The following is a 17,133-nucleotide window of genomic DNA, read 5'->3' as shown; positions in this document are numbered from 1 at the left end:
ACACACACATATATGCGTAATCTGACATTGACCAAAGAAACATTTGACTTTGACAGGATCAAATCTGTGCAGACCTTACCTTCTGGAAGATTGATTTCAGCTCACTTGGGTCCCCACGTTTGGTAGATTGCACCTAAAATAACACATGGCATTATTTGACAATATGCGTTTTTTACATCCCCACAAATAAGGCTCGTGTTCAAAGCAAGTCCTGCAGGCGGTGGGTACTGCACATAACATGAACCAAAACAAGCTAGCTGCTTTGGGCTCCTGTCTCCTTGAAACATCCACTGTCGTGAAGGAGACGCACAACAGACACAACCAGAGTTAAACGACTACAGTCGGACAACAAGACTCTCGTTGAGCAAGACAGCAAGCGAAACCACCGACCAAGCTGCTTCAAGCTCAAACTACCATTTGGGTCGCCGGCTAGCAACGCGATGCAGCGACATGTTAAGCTTTGAATCTGCAGACGGCTGCTGTAAAAAGATGCCACGTTAAGCTAGCGTTTGTGGTCGTATCGCGGTTAGTAACAACAATCCGACAGCGGTTTAGCGTTATCTCGCTAACTTCGAGGTTGTGGGTGTCTCATCAAGGCCAGCCGGTGCGACAGCTAGCCCAGTGATGCTACAGCCACGGAGGAGGACACCGCCCCAGAGACACCCTGCCTCGGGCTGCACCGGGAGGACTAGCTTTGGGTCATTCACACACACACGAAAACGAGCAGAAGACACGCAGACACGTTAAAGCAGAGGGTTGAAAATCGCTGAGAGAGCGATGCCGAAGTCACCTTGACCGCCATGCTGATTCGACGTCACGCACAGTGAGCGAGGAAGGCGCAGACGTACGCCCTCAAACGCGTCGTGTAACGTGAGTAGAAGCGCGAGCACGACCGCATCCTAGTACCGTGCGCGCATGCACTCTCTCTCTCTCTCTCTCTCTGCGCGCATGCTCTCTCTCTCTGCACGCATGCACTCTCTCTCTCTCTGCGCGCATGCTCTCTCTCTCTCTCTCTCTCTCTCTCTCTCTGCGCGCATGCACTCTGTCTGCGCGCATGCACTCTCTCTCTCTCTCTCTCTCACTCACACACACACACATACACTGAAGCTGATGTAAACGTGTTTGCACTGATGTGAAATTATAGATTCACAAACTTTTGTATGGAACCTGCAGGCTCTCTTCTCACCCCTTCTCCATGAATACTAGTATTATTACTACTACTACCTGTGCTGGAAGGAGTAAAAAATACTGCTGGGTAGCTTAATCTGTATTATGCATCATAATGTATTCGTTGACTAGTACAAATAACTAGCATAACTGATGTTGTAGTATAAAGTACAACATTGACTTCCAAAATGCAGTGAAGTAGAAGTATAAAATAGCATCAAATGGAAATACTCTATTCCAGTCTACTAATATCAAAGTAAAGTAAAATCACCTCACCTCAAAATGTTGCTTTACCACTGATTGCTACTACTACAACTATTACTACTACTTATGCTGCTAGTACAAAATAGTAATTTGCTAATACTGTCATACTATTACTGTTGCTTCTACTGCTGCTACTACCACTAGTAGGTTGAGGCTACTTATTAAAATCTTTCTCAGCACAAAAATAACAACACACTATCTCATTGACCTGAGCTATCCAGATGTCAACAGTGTTTGTTGTCACTGATAAGGCAGTGACCTATTACAGTGTCTCCACTCCCTGCACTACAGCTCTAGCCATGTGGTATGTGATTTTAAAAATCGCTGTGAAGTCACCTGCTGGAAGAGGTATTGTAAAAGTATAAATTAATAGGAAAAAGTGTAATGACATAAAAGTGACGCCTTTATATTTCTTCATTTGGCCTGGGGAGTGCAGGAATACTAATGTAGCTTTTGTAGTTGTGAGTTATGCATCACGTGGCGTCTACACCACGTGACCACCAATAAAAGAACATGGCGGCTCACTGTTCCGTGGGACTGGCAACAAGATCAGCAGGTACTAACCTAAAACACTGTCCAAACTCGGGTAGACAGCTGTGATGAGCGGCAGCTCGGACCACTCTTGTTCTCGCCCAACGTAAAAACGAACTACGTATTAAAAAGGTTTATTGAAACATAATGTTTTGTACATGACGAGGCTGTGTGTTGACATCTGTTAGCTTGCTAGGTATAGCTAAATTAGGCTAATCTGTGTATCCGGTCGGGGACTGCTTTTGTGTGTATCTTTGTGCCTGTAGATCTGACCTGTAGTAACATATATTATTTTATTTTATTCCCATATCATTTTGTGACTTTATTGGATAGTGAAAGAGAGGGATCGAATGCTACAAAGTTCACTGTGCAGACTCGAACTGGGAATGATGGGGTCACCAGGACACCCCATGCAGTTACTTGTTGTTACATATTCTCACCAGCCTTGGTTGGCTACACATTTTTATTGTTGTTCAGTTGACTAAAAAGAGAGTACTGGTGAGGGGGGCTGGGGCTCAACATAAAAATGACCGTTCTGCCATTTGTTATTCGCAAAAAAGTTCTGTGACAGAGAAAGCTCTCTTCTTCATTCCGTTGCTCTCCTTTTCACCAGGACTGGGGGGTTTCCTGCGGAGAGTTTGTTCTTTAAGAAGCTGCGGCCCCCCAAAAGCCCTACTGTGTCCGCACCATCGCCACTTCTTCTGGAGGAAGTGGAAAAGTTCTCACATAGTTCGCCCAGCTACTGTTAAGCCTGCCTATGCAGTGCCCACGGTACAGTACCTCATACTCCAGATTTTATATGAAGCCTTGGGACAACAATATGTGCCACCCTTCTTATTCTGTCTTTCCTCTCTTCTCTGACTGTAGCACATTGTGCGGCCTGACTATGTAAACACTAGACTGATCCCAGAATGGCCAAACTACATAGAGATCAAAAGCCAAGAGCAGATCGAAGGCCTCGCCAGAGCCTGTCAGCTAGCCAGACATGTACTGCTACTAGCTGGACGCTGTCTGAGGGTAAGCGTCTCATCACTACACGTAATGTTTGTGCTTACGTGTCATCAAAAACAACATATCGATCTTGACCTGCGACTTCCAGGTGGGTATGACAACGGATGAAATAGACTTCATCGTGCACCAAGAGACAATCAAGCGCAATGCCTACCCATCCCCTCTCAGATACGGGGGTTTCCCCAAGTCAGTCTGCACATCTGTGAACAACGTGGTCTGCCATGGCATCCCCGACAGGTAAATGTGCAGGACATCTACTCATACATACATTAAAAGTAACTCACAAGTCATATAAATTAAGATGAATTGTTTTTTACAGTTTTGTTGTTAAAGATTTTCTCTTTGTTTCATGCCAAAATGATATTCTACCAATGGGAAAATAAACATGGCCACTGAGATAATAACTTTTACCTCAAAAGTAAAACACATTTACACATTGTAACAAACTGCTGTTAAATGTTGGACCTTTTTATAGAAACTTTTGATGATGAACTTGATGGAGAAGTTTGTAAACTGTTTCTTATCGTCTTATGTCATTATTGGACAATTTGTCTTCTTAGATAAATAAATACAAAATATAGATATATACTGTATGTTTAAAATGTAAGGTGCTATGTTGATGCCCAGCATTAATGGTATTATTACACAAAAGTTGTACATTTATTGAAAACGTGAGAGGTTCTCTGTGTATGCAGCATTAATTTGTTATATGCCGGTGTCCTGCAGTCGGCAACTTGAAGACGGAGATATCGTCAACGTCGATGTCACTGTGAGTTGTTGCCGAACACACAAACAAACTCGCCGGTCAGAACAATGCTGCGCCCGTGACTGACCTTTGCCCTGTTCACGATAGGTGTATTTAGATGGGTACCATGGCGACACTTCAGAAACCTTCCTGATTGGCCAGGTGGATGAGGTCGGGCAGCGATTGGTGGAAACTGCCAGGCGCTGCCGAGATGAGGCCATCGCTGCCTGCAAGCCGGGTGCACAGCTCTGTGTTATAGGAAACACCATCAGGTACACACACACACACATACATAATTACATGTAAACAAAAACATACATACCATATAATTATATTCACTGTTGCCAACTAATACTTTTTTGTTCTTCTGGCAGTGAAATCGCCCACGCCAGTGGCTTTCAAGTGTGTCCTTATTTCATTGGACATGGAATAGGTTCTTGCTTCCACTGCCATCCTGAGATCTGGCACCATGGTAAGTTTGGCTCTGTGGCCAGCAGAGACTGGGACAGGAGCACCTGCCCTTGTGTGCATCACACGTGTTTGTGTGCATGTATACCATGTGTTTGTCAATACTTTCTTTGGGATTGTTTGGCTTCCTTATAATCAAGTATGGACTGTCTTGATATGTCTATGGCATACTGAAATAGTCATTGTACTGTAAATGTTAATGGACTCTGGGGTATTGATAGCTTTGTGAGCAGAAGAGACTCACAAGACTAGTTAAGTTTGTGAGGCAAGGATACTGAAAACTGAGATGGAAACCATGGTCATGTGATAAAGGGTCTTTGTAATTAATGAAGAAAATTCTCTTTTTCTCTTTATTTTCAGCTAACGACAATGACATGACCATGGATGAAGGGATGTCTTTCACAATAGGCAAGTTCACTTTTTCATGTTTTTGCACACACACTAAGATGCCCCTGTGTATGAACGTGGGGCTGATATTGTCTGTTGATTTGTAGAGCCCATACTGATGGAAGGGTCGGCAGAGTTTAGGATCCTGAGGGACAAGTGGACCGCAGTGTCTGCAGACGATAAGCGGTACGTGGTGGACAAACAGAAATATCTCGTCTTTTATCCGACCAAATGGTTTCCCATCCGGCATCAAGTAAAAGCCCATAAAACCACACATACAGTAGTTGTTTTTACATTACTGTTTGTGTGTGGATTTTAACGGAATGAGACACAACATGGATGTATTTTCTAATCTCACTCTCTCAAAAGAGCGAATCAGCATATTTCCCCACATGTTGAACTATTCCTTTAAAATCTTACGTGTGTTTTCTTAATTGACATTCATGCAGGTCCGCTCAGTTTGAACACACTGTGGTCATCACATCTGACGGAGTGGATATTCTCACTAAACTGCCAGAAGAGAGCAAAAAATGTGACCTGAAGGAATCTAACTGATGTCCAGCTGTTAGAAATCTCTTTACCTCAAACTGCCTGAGATAACAAAACACTGTGACAAGAACTTGGGTAGTGATTCATCTGGAGATATTCAAATCGAGCGTGTTGTTTCTACCTGTAACGTTTATTAAAAGACTGAGGAGCACATGTACAGAGGAAGAAGTGGCTGCTGGTGCATCTAATTGCTGAAGTAGAGATCTATGCATGTCGTGAGTGTTTATATTGTCATTATAAGAGATTCCCAATATTCTTCAAATCTCAGTCTGTCCTTTTGCTAACCTATCAGCTGGTGGCCAGTTTAGACAGTTTTTTTTTTTTGAACACAGATTTGTGTGATCCTTAATGACAGCTTTAATGAAGCCCATGGTAGCTCAATGTGATTTATGCCAATCAAGAGAGACGTATAACAGTTAAATGGGAGCCACACAAGTAAGACCGTGGGAAGGATTTTAGAGGTCGTGAGTCCAAATTTAAATTTTTGTGTACAAATTTAGCTGTTTGATTATATTTATCTCCCTTCATCATTGTTTGAATGTTTCATAGCGTTCTCTACACTACAAGGTATTTAATTGTGCTGTAAAATTCCAAGTCCTTTATATTTTATTTCAAATTTTTAGATTTGGGTCATACTAAATCTCTTCTTGCATACTAAGTAGTATGGGTATTGGAACTCACAGGTATGTCCTAATACATAAATGCAGAATGCCAAAAATATCAGGATGTCCTCCTGCATCCTATTGCTGTTTCAGAATGCATGCCAGCTAGCTTTGCTGGCTATCCTGATCCACAATCCTCTGAGCAAGAGGGTCTAAGTTCAAGGTGTAATGTTATGACGAAGACGTTTTGTCCCGTTCAATGCTTACTGTATGCAACAGTGCACACTCTGTAAGGTCAGCTGACTGCAGTGTAGGTCAGTGGAGAAGTGACTCTTGGAAAGTGACTGTCATCAAGTGTAGCCAGTAGGTGGCAGCAAACACTAATACATTTGACCTTGCAGCAAGCACAGGCTCCACATCCTCCCTCATGTCACTCAGAACGGGCTGCAGCACAACACACCACATCTGACCATCTCTAATCTGTTTATGGCCCATAACTATAAGTGGAAAGCACATTTAGATTAATCTAAACCAAGTGTCGATAATGAATTGTTTTGTAACGTCTGCTCCCAGGGCCTGAGGCCAACTTGATTATCAACTGCCCAACATGACGAGGGCTTTTCACACTACCACCAGACTCAGTTTACCAAGCATGACCGAGTGATTCAGTGCAGCTTACATGCTGAACAATAACATCTGCACAAACTAGAGGACAAAAATGCTGTGCGGGGGTTGTAAATTCCACTCAGCATCACCCTTTTGGTCTATTATTCCTATTCCTCTTAACTATATCTTTTATCCACAGGTGGATTTGATAAAGAAGAGAACATGCAATCCACCTCTTTCTCACCTCCTTTTTGTTACCTGACACTTAGAGCTCAAATTACTGGCTTGTTAATTTACATTAAAGTTAGATTACAATGTGCAGTATGTGAGTGATCAAATTCTTCTCCTACAACCTTTGTCAAGTCCTTTGAGAGTTCTGTCCACAGTGCTGTGTGGAGAAATGTAAACTTTATGGTTTTGTAATAATACTCCTTAATGCGTCTGTAACTGAATATGGTGAAGTGAAGCAGTTTAAGAGGGAAAATATGCATAGGCAGAGAAATTGGATTCCAGCCTACTGGGTGTGTTTTCACTTCCTGCCAATGTACTGTGTGTGTGTGTGTGTGTGTGTGTGTGTGTGTGTGCGTGCGCGCGCGCGCACTCAAGCCAGTGCCAGTTTGTGGGTGAGGCAGTAAGGATTAGACAAATAAAGGTGGATGGGTTACTCAGGAGCCTGGTCATGTCCAGCCAGGAAATGATTCACATATATTTATAAGATGATAAGGATTACTTGGTCATTTATTCAGGTTTTATTAAACTTGAGAGACAAAGTCAAAATTTAAAACTGTAAAGAAAGGCCTTCTTGAATACCAAACTAAGTGTCTTTTTTTTGTTGTATCTTGTTGAAGCAATGCATTACTCCCCATTTCATTTTAGGGTGCGTGTCTGAAGGAGTGTGTTTCTTGTGAATCAGGACAGGAGTAAGTAAAAACAACTCTTGACGGCCTTCCACCAGCATATGATTCATTCAATTTGAAACATAAAAATCTGAAAAGACATTTTTTTTTTTGTCAGCAAGAAGGAGAGAAAGTGAAGACAGAGCAGAAGCTAGGGAGAGTAGAGGTGGTAAGAGTCTTAGGGAGGAGCAGGGAGTGGCGGGGTGAGGTGTTGGACTGTAGTCATGAATCTTCTCTTCTGCCTCTCCTTTTCCTGCATGTTGGGACTCATTCCTGCTCTCCTGTAAATCCTTGTCTGTTCTTTGGTATTTGATTTTCAAATAACACGCCCACCATTTAAAATATATGATGCGCTTCTGTTGCTTATGACTGTGGATTGTCATTACTTCTGCTAAAGAAGGTTATGTTTTTATTCCTGTTTGGCTGTTAGTTAGCAGGATATCTTCATAACTATTCCAATGACATTTGGGTAAAAAGTTCATGATGGTACAAATAGTGCCATCATGGGACACTTCACGCCTTTTTTTACACTCAGAATTTATTGCAAAACGACTTTTTCACGATTCATTCCGACAATATTAACATAATCTTTACCATGCTGACGATACATGTGAAGTTCATATCTGCCATCTGCATTCCTCATTCATTCCAGCATGTGTGAGGACACTTCTCTGTGTGTGTGTGTGTGTGTGTGTGTTTGTTAACATATTTACTGTCTATGTGGTCAGTTGTTCTCTAACTACTGGATGAGTAGATTAATGTGTTCCCACATTCCAGGTGTGCACACCTACATCCCTGTGTGTGTGAGACTGAGACTGTGATATATCACACTTAGCTGGTATCTCACTGAGGAGCTCCACAGGAATTCTTGCTTTGCTTGGTGACCTGTACGATTGTGGCATTAGGAAAGCAAAGTATTGTTTTCAGACTTGTAGAGGCAGATCCCTCTGACACACACGTACTGAATTTAACCGAGTAACCCTCTCTGCACTGAGTCAAAGCACCCGAAGGCCAAGCAAAAACAGCTGAGATTGTTTTATGGGATCAAACATGCACTGTGCCGGGACAAGCGGCTGCAGGGTGATGTCGAGTGAGTAAACACCTTCACGGAAATCCTTGCGGTAATGGGGATTTTTTTTCATCATAGACCTGCAGGAAATGAGGGAAACAACAGAAAAATCACTTTAATATTCCTACATACAACTGGTCAAGATCGTGGTCTGAACGCAGCTACTCACGTGCTCGACCTTCTTAATGTCCTTTCATTTTGTTTCTTCATGTTGTTTGTTATTTCATTATCCACTCTTTTTTAGTTGACAAACTCTGCGTGTAACACGACTACAGGCACACTAGCCTGTGAGTCAGTATAGGAGCTGTGGTGCTTTGAGCTAAATGCTCATTTCAGCATGCTAACACTCACAATGACAATGCTAATGACAATACTAATATTTGGCAGGTATATTGTTCACCATGTTTACTATTTTAGTTCAACATATTGGCACATTTCAGTCTGGACCAAAGTGGGGCACATTGGGGTCATCCTTATGTTCCCAGGATCCTTTGTTCTCCAGCTCTACATCCCCTAAATATAACAATAATACACACTTAACATCTGTCTTCTTAGGGATTTTAAAACGATTTACACACACACACACATCTGTTTTTTGCATCCAGGTAGCCTATGCTATTCTACTGTCTGCATTGTATCTGTACTTGTTGTAATCAGTACATATAAAGGTAAGAGATAACGGTAAATTGAACCTCAACCTGATATTACGTCCTCACAAAGTTGTTCTGTTGCTTTTCTTCTGTTTTGAGTCTGGCGTTGGATTTTACGCATGTGTCCATTGATATGAACTAACATTGTAAGATATTGATAAAGGCTATATTTACAGTTCAAATTGCAAAAAAACGAAGGGGGTTTGACATTTCAAATGCAGTTTGAATGATAAAAACAAAAAATAAATCTGTTCAGCTGCTGTGGAGATATCAATGTCTAAAGTTTAAAAAAAAACCTTCTTACCTGGTGCAGGTTTCAAGAAGTATTACAAAAGTAGGCTTTTGGCTGTAGGGCGGTGTTTTCAACACACTGACTTACTGAAACATACACAGAACCTTTGACTGACTGAGGGGAAAAAACATAGCTGAGAGCAAAAGAAATGCGTCACATTAAGAGGATATTAAACTGGGGAACATAGGACCCTGGGAACATGCTTCCGTGGACATTTATATGAAGGATGTTTTGGTGTCAAATTAGGCCATATAGAGTATGTGTGTCACAAGTTACAGTTAATGTGCAAGAATGCATTTGTGTGTGTGTGTGTGTGTGTGACAGAAGAAGTCAGTTGTAAACTCGAGTCACCAGACTGGCGCAGGGAGGGCTCCCTCTTGATTGACACTTACAAGGCAGAAACTTTCTCGTTTGACCTCTTGAGTCTTTCACTGCGAGGAATGTTTTTTTTTGTCTTTTTAACACTGTGGAAATATTTTGGGGGAGTGTTTTAGTGCTCCCAGACCACAGATAAGGACGCTATCCACTTATCCCAGTGTGTAGCTCTGTTTTCTGTATGTACCTCTTTGGCTTCTGTGTGTCTCTTTGTTCCTTTGACACCCTTCCTGACTCTAAACAACTGCAGCAGACTGCCAAAATAAGAGCAGAGGTGCTGTGTGTGTGTGTGTGTATGTGTGTGAGAGTGTAGATGGTAAACATCACCCGAGGCAGCTCTAAAAGGTCAATGATAAATGGACTGTCTGCCTCTGTTGTGTTGTGAGATTCCCACAGACACACAAACACACTGGTGCTCACTGCCTGGCACAATGTCCTCTATTGCAGTGCTTGGACCACAAGAAAACTGGTTATGCAGCTCAGAGCAATACCCTTTTAGCCGTGTGTGTGTGTGTGTGTGTGTGTGAGCGAGAGAGAGTTATTTGTTTAGGATCAGATAAGCTTTATTCCTCAAGGAAAGCCCTCCCTCATTTCTTTGATCTATTTTAGAAAGGTTTCACCACAACAAAGACTTGCAGTGCCGATATTAATCATTTTCATTGATAGACAATCCTTTCATTTGATATATGTGATATTGATGTAAGTTTCCTGTCTTGATGAGAGGACAGAGAAGTTGATGAGTGACAGACATCACATTTAGCTTTCCTGCTTTGACTATGTTCCTTCCTACAGACCAAAGATATTTTCAACAATAGTAACTGAGCTCCCTGTATGTGTGCGTGTGTGTGTGTGTGCGTCTGTGTATGCGTGCGTGCGTTTGAATGTACATTATAGTGCACTGGACAAAAACAGAGGGAAGGACGTTCTTTCCATGGAGCCTAAAGGAATGGTGGAGGAATTCCTTAAACAATCCTCACAAATTTGCAAGTCTCTGCCCAAATCCTCAAGGTGCCATTAAAACAACTGTGTGTGAGTGTGTGTGTGTGTGTGTGTGTGTGTGTGTGTGTGTGTGTGTGTATCTGAATTAACAATTAGTCCCATTCAATAATGTATAGCTCTCTGTGGCCACCAAAACAAGGCATTATGGTGGAAACTGATTTGTTGTGCTTCCAGCTTTGGACAATGGGGTACTGGTGTGTGTACAGTGTGTGTGTGTACAGTGTGTGTGCACATTCCCCATATTAGAGTTGTGGTTGAAGTGGTAGATTTATTGTAATATTTCCTTCTTATACTGTATTGTTTCTGCTATATTTTGATTATGATATTTTGGATGTATTCACTCTTTTGTTTCATGAAAAATAACTATATATATTTTTTGACCAACAAATAATTGAAGATTTTAACAATTAAGTATCACACTGAAAAAAGGAAGATATGTGTAGTATAATTTATCAATATTTCTGTTAAATTAATGACATTAAATTCACTGTGAAAAGGTTGCCTTCTCCCGTTTCACTAAGCCCTGCTCCCCAACACAAACAGTTTGTGTCTGCTTGATTACTTTAAGTCCAATGTTTTGGTTTACTTGATACATTATCCATTAAGGCGTATAAATCACACAAGCTTCTTTAGTTTGTCTGTTCTATTTGCTGCTTTGACTGGGATGTTGCGGTAAATCAGCTTCTCAGCAGTTTAATCAAGCGATGTGCAAACAGGTTGGCCTCATTATGTCTTCTTAGCAGGGAGGGGCTCAGCACTGTTAACATGTAGGAAGACAGGTGAGATAGATCTGCAGGTAATGATATTCTGTTATATTTGGTTTGCTCATTGCTATGTAATGAGTGCCCATAGATAGATTGTGATGTCAGCAGTAACTTACAGATCTTGTATTAATGGTGTGTCCATTATTCCGTGTGAATTTGGATGCTTGCTCGGTTTAGCTCACCCTGTATTCCCCTGAGCAGGTGGTAGGTTCCAATTAGGTGAGACTGAGAAGGTAAAATGTCATTCACTGGAGTAGGGCCTTGTGGTGGCACAAGTCAGGGGATCCCAAAAGTCATTCATCCTCTGTTTGCACACAATTCAAAAGCAACCCTTCCAACAGTTGTTGAGACGTTCCAGTCTGGATTGAGTGGTGGACACAACAATACAACTTTGTGAGATAAAAGTGAATCAAAAACAGCAAACAAGCATTTTGGTCTTCCTGTATTCATTAACGGTTGGCAATCAGGTTGTGTCGGCACCTCCTTGTTTTATTTTCCAGCTGCTGCACACTGACGTGGGCGCTACACAAGTCACAGTATTTTACTGTTTGCCACTAAGACCACTTTACTGGAGCTATTTGGACTTTACTGTCTTTCTCAAAAGAGAGGGGAGAGCCATATTTACAACACTTCCCATATTGTCCCAGTCAGTCTCTTTACAATTTATTATAGCCTGGTCACCATGGCTTTTAAAAACATATATATCATCAAATAAACTTTACAGTTTCACTACTGTCAGAGAGAGATATGGGTGTGTGTGTGTGTGGTGGGAGTTAAATTGTGACTTCAATGTGGCAGATATTTTCGGCTAAAAGCTAAATTAAAGGTTCTCAAGATGATTTTCTGAGCATTAATATAGCAGCAAACTACCATTTGTTGTAAAGATATAGTGGAGTAATGTTGTTTGCACTGTTGGTGCTGTCAGTCGCCATGTTGAGAGCCATGTGGAGGCAATAGAAATGCTCTAAACAACGTATTGAGAACCTTTAAGGGTTGAAGACACAATTCAAAATGCATTATATCATTAGAGTTGAGAAGAGAGGAAAAACAATAAAACTATACAGAGCACCTGATTTCAATGGAATGTGGCACATTCACTTACAAGTGAAAACCTGTAAGAATGATGTTTTATGTGCTGAGACAAACATCCACCACCAACATGAATCTGTCAGGGGGAACTGAACAGAATGGAAGTCAACTTTTCTCACTGTGCACCTCCCTCAGGTTAGCTTACATCTCTTTGTAGCACACCTGGACCCAGCAACACCGGGACCCCTCTCACAACTCCTGCCATCTCACATTACATCCTCTGGCCAGGGCTGGCCTCACACACACACGCACGCACACACACACACACACACACACAAACAACCCTAACTCAGGAGGTAAATGTACAAAGGGGGGTTGCAATTGTCCCGAAGGTGTTACAGCACTGCTTGGCAAGAGAAGACATCAATTACACCTTATTGACTGTAATCAATACACTCATCAAGAAGGGTAAAGGATTTGTTACAGCATACAATGTGTGTGTGTGTGTGTGTGTGTGTGTGTGTGTGTGTGTGTGTGTGTGTGTGTGTGTGTGTGTGTGGTTGTGTGGTTGTGTATGTGTCTCTTTATGGTTTAACCATGAGTATAAATTCTACTGAGATATAGGATCAATACTGTGAATATGAGATACCACATAGGGGATGTAAATTAGACATCTGTCCCCACAATGTCACTTGCTTGCTTACTATAGCTTTGCTTTCTTTCTGTTTTGCAGGACATTGCAGGACAGATGGCAAGATTAACACCCTCATGTCTGTGTGGTAATATGCAGCTATAGCCAGCAGCAAGTTAGCTTAGCTTAGCATAAAAACTAGAAACAGGAGGAAACAACTAGCTTGACTCTGTGCCAAGATGTGAAAAGCAGCCTACCCGCACTTTTACATGTTCTGTTTGATCCATACAAAAACTGTCAAAAGTTCAGTATTAAATAACTAGGGAGCTTCAGATATTTTAGGCAGGCTATCTGTCCCTGCCCCTGCTTTTATGCTAAGCTAACTGCCTACTGGCTGTAGCTTCATATTTACTGTACAGATATGAGAAGGGTATCAAACTCCTGGCAAAATGTGCCTGCTGTTTGTTGAGAAAAGCTGCGTCAGCACTCATTCCTCCTCTGTCCTCTGTTTTGGTTGAAGGCACTCTGGGTTTTCAGCTAACAAAGTTTTCATACATTTCTCTAAACTGATTCTGAATCAGCCATAAACTAATTCAGAGATTATCTTCTCTGAACATATCTACAGGCTTACACAAGTGATCAGGGAAAGCGCATTGATGTGTAAGCTGTGAAAGATCTCCGGTTTGGAGTTCAATATGATTGTGAAACTGATTGTGTGTGTGTGTGTGTGTGTGTGCGTGCGTGCGTGCGTGCGTGTATTTATCAGTACCTCAAGGCTACATGTTTCTACAGTGTCATAAAAACACACACACACCCTACCACTCAGCTCATTCCGCCACACCCTCAGGTGAGTGTACGTTTGTTTTCCCTTAGTGTACCTGGAGCTTTAAGAACAAATACAGGAAGGGATGTGGCTCGGGCGAGTCTAGGCGCTGAATTTTAGGTGTGTGTGTGTGTGTGTGTGTGTGTCAGAGAACATTGCTTTCACTGTCATTCCTCTACTTTAGCACCCAAGGCGAGGTCTGTGCTCCTCTGCTGTCGTAATACTGAACATGCTGTACACGGAGCACACACACATGACTCAGTTCTTAATTCTGGTTAGAGGTAATTAAAATAATTGCAGTGTGTGCGTGCATGTATAATGTTTTATCAGGATTCTTGTTTGTTGAAGATAAACTAAAACTCTTTAAAATAAGCAGTCACTGATAGTCGCTAATGTGTATGTATGCAGCTAATGACTAATTATGCTTGTGTGCCATTCAGCTCCTGACTCAGAGTTCATCAGCAATGATTCATTAATAGAATAATCAGGAAGCCAATTTCGACATGCATCTAACCAATCATTTGATGGTGGTTCATTTAACAGGCTGCCCTCAAGTATCTTGGCAGTATTAATTATATCTTTGTTTATTCAATGTTGGGAACTACTTGCTTACTTTTTCTTTCATTCTGATCTGTTCTTTGGCATCTGTGTGGCTTTACACTAAAACCATGACTGAATATCAATAGATAGATGCTCGACTGGAACTGCAGTGGTCTTTCAGTCTGTTTAAGTGTAAGATGTGTGGCCTTTCTTTCCCGAGAAGAGAAGAGGGGAGAAGAAGAAAATGAGCTATTATGATAATGACAGGCTGTGGTGCTGAGGACAGACGATTGAAAAAATAACGTGAACACAATAAAGAATGTTGTCTTTTCTGTGATTAAGTGTCATATGTCTGTTGATTAATTGGTGGTCCTTCAGTCATCACTCTCTCAATATGTCAAACACACACACACACACACACAAACTTTGGGCATTTATTGTGAAAGAACTAACACTCCTCACCTCACTTTACAAACTGTGGTTCTTATCGGTGATACGGTCGATTCCTGTTTCTGAGCTTCTGCAGACAGAGCCAAAATCCACTGGTGATTGTCCAGCAGGCTGCTGCTCTTACCTGGAACAGCCCAAACTAGACGGGAAAAACTTTAACACAGATGCAAAAATAGAGTCAACAAGCAGATGGTCACATGATTTAGGAATTCAACTACTTCAAAGTGAGACATTTTAAGATAAGAGTCATTTTTATTAGATATCTGCCAAACACGTGACCGACCAGAACATGTTTTGAACCTCTGATTCAATTAGCCTTTCCTTGAGTTCAAATATACATCAAATGCACCAATTTTACCTGTTAATTTAAAATCTGATATAAAAGCAATGTTGATTCAGCTGATCCTCAGATCAGGAAGACTTAAGTAGTTAACAGACCTGCACATTGAACCACATTCTTCCCCTGTCCAATTTCCCCTCACTGCATTCCCCTCTTCCACCATTATTTGTGCCTTTTATACTGTATGTGGGCAGCTAGTTTCTCCCTCTCCCTTTCTGTCAGCCCTCTTTCTCAATGTGCAGACAAAGCCGGCGTTGTCCGCTGAAATGCTGTGTTGCGGGGACAGGCTTTGGGTCAGCGTCTCATGGAATGCCTTGAAAACCGTCAAGTGAGGGAGTGTGTTAATGTGCAGGTCTGTGCCCATGTCTGGTCTCCGGGGTCCTTCTGGCTCTGTGACTCATCCAATGAGTCATTACAGAAGACACAGGCCCTGTGGTGATAGCATGTAACGATCGGAGTGAGAACACAGAAAGGATTGTTACTCTAAATTCGGACTAATTTCTGGCTCTGGATTTCTGGGCCGCGTTTTTGGAGAAGCCAGCTACTGTATTGCAAACACACTGCTGCATATCTCTATTTCTTCAATTCCTTTGGTCAAAAAATGGTATCTTTATCTCAGTCTCTGTTTCCATTTGTCCCTCTGTAGGTCACATTGCTATTGTCTGTTGTCCAAAGCCAAAAAGGAATATTGGTATTTCTGACTAACTACCAGATTCGCCCTCTTCTCTCTCCCAGCCTGTTGTCTCTGCTTCTACTTGTTAACAGCAAGGATGTCAGGAAACACAATCTACTGTGAGAACGTGAAGCAAGTGTCCAGATAGCGCTCTCGTGTCACCTGGTATTTTTGCCAATATTTTCCTGCTGTAGGACTTTGCGCATGCTTTGATTGAGCCTGTGTCCCAGTTTAAACAGAAGTCTTTATTATAGTGTTATACTTAGAGACCTACCGTCAGAGGATGACAGGGTAGCTTGAAGCACCATGTTATTGCTGCAAATGTGTTTTGACAACGCCTCAGGCATCATTGACCTGCTTAGATTACAGTGTTGATCTGCTGCAAACGAAAAATAAACTTGGCAATAGATATCCAAGCACTCTAACAAAAAAATGTACTTGACAATATGAATCAGATTAAAAAGCAATCTCATGTGAGGTACAGTGGGATGGTGTGTGTGTGTGTGCTTGTCCAGTGGGAGGGGCGGCTGCAAGTAAAGTGCACCACATTCAACCCCCTCCAGCAGTCAGTCGCGCTCTGCACCTCCTTCAGCGAGGACCCACCTTTCACCGGTCAAGTGGATTTTTTTGTATTCGAGTGGATCTCATGGAGGGCAGGGTCACCTGTGGGCTGTGGGTGGTCGTCTTTCTCTTGGGATGTGGACGACTGTCGGCGTTCAACCTGGACGACGAGAACGTCCAGCGGAAGGACGGAGAGAAAGGCAGTTTGTTCGGCTTCTCTCTCGCCATGCACTGGCAGCTTGCTCCGGTGAATAAGAGAATGTAAGTTTGGTCCTCCCAGCCTTGGAAACAGGCTTTATATGTCAATGAAACAACTCATGTAGCCATGCAATTAAAATGTCACCGCTACGTTGACGACTGTAAGTTTATTTAGGAGTGTATGGACCCATTCTAAACCGTTCACATTTAAGTCGCGAGCGCTAAATGCTGCGTAATGATTTGAGCTCAGGTAGGTCGCAGGTAGTTTCTAAGGATTACGCTGTTAAACTGTTTTTTTTCCCCGGAAAAGTTTAGCAAATAGTTCGTTGAGTTTCTTAACAGAACGTGCTGTACTTTAAAGACCTGTAACCATAGCCCTGCCCTCTGTTAATCTTTCCTTCCAGGTTACCTATTCGTGTTATTGGACCGCCACACCAGATTTTTTGCCCACTTGCGCGCCCACACATCTCTCTCTCTCTCTCTCTCTCTCTCTCTCTCTCTCTCTCTCTCTCT

General features: G+C 42.1%; 3 protein-coding genes across 4 annotated transcripts in view; 2 read left to right on the top strand and 1 right to left on the bottom strand.

Moving 5' to 3' along the window:
* LOC116387591 (calcium-binding mitochondrial carrier protein Aralar1-like) overlaps positions 1-881 on the bottom strand; it is a 28,684-nt gene extending 27,803 nt beyond the window's left edge. Inside the window, exons 1-2 of the mRNA XM_031854848.1 lie at positions 791-881; positions 80-133 (exon numbers count right to left, since the gene is read on the bottom strand). Coding sequence (XP_031710708.1) covers positions 80-133; positions 791-802 — 66 coding nt within the window. The 5' untranslated portion in view covers positions 803-881. The remainder of the gene's footprint in view (positions 1-79; positions 134-790) is intronic.
* Positions 882-1,940: 1,059 nt separating this feature from the next.
* Positions 1,941-15,514, top strand: metap1d (methionyl aminopeptidase type 1D (mitochondrial)). 2 transcript variants are annotated; one of them, XR_004213037.1, is made up of 11 exons: positions 1,941-1,987; positions 2,576-2,733; positions 2,830-2,979; positions 3,062-3,210; positions 3,700-3,742; positions 3,827-3,990; positions 4,093-4,190; positions 4,547-4,594; positions 4,681-4,759; positions 5,023-6,911; positions 13,979-13,999. XR_004213037.1 is itself a non-coding variant. In XM_031855151.1 (10 exons), the coding sequence occupies exons 1-10, from the start codon at positions 1,945-1,947 to the stop codon at positions 5,126-5,128; spliced, it is 1,038 nt and encodes a 345-aa protein (XP_031711011.1). In that variant the 5' UTR covers positions 1,941-1,944; the 3' UTR covers positions 5,129-15,514. The 2 variants fall into 2 exon arrangements, 1 of the variants encoding a protein (XP_031711011.1); XM_031855151.1 differs by having other exon boundaries at positions 5,023-15,514.
* A 908-nt stretch (positions 15,515-16,422) lies between these two features.
* LOC116387651 (integrin alpha-6-like) overlaps positions 16,423-17,133 on the top strand; it is a 13,503-nt gene continuing 12,792 nt past the window's right edge. The window contains exon 1 of the mRNA XM_031854933.1: positions 16,423-16,683. Coding sequence (XP_031710793.1) covers positions 16,508-16,683 — 176 coding nt within the window. The 5' untranslated portion in view covers positions 16,423-16,507. The remainder of the gene's footprint in view (positions 16,684-17,133) is intronic.

This window comes from Anarrhichthys ocellatus, unplaced genomic scaffold (assembly GCF_004355925.1).
Source record: "Anarrhichthys ocellatus isolate YVR2014 unplaced genomic scaffold, GSC_Weel_1.0 scaffold15, whole genome shotgun sequence".
NCBI classification, from domain to species: domain Eukaryota; kingdom Metazoa; phylum Chordata; class Actinopteri; order Perciformes; family Anarhichadidae; genus Anarrhichthys; species Anarrhichthys ocellatus.
Note: the sequence above shows the minus strand (reverse complement) of the source record. Positions and strands in the feature narration are given on the sequence as shown.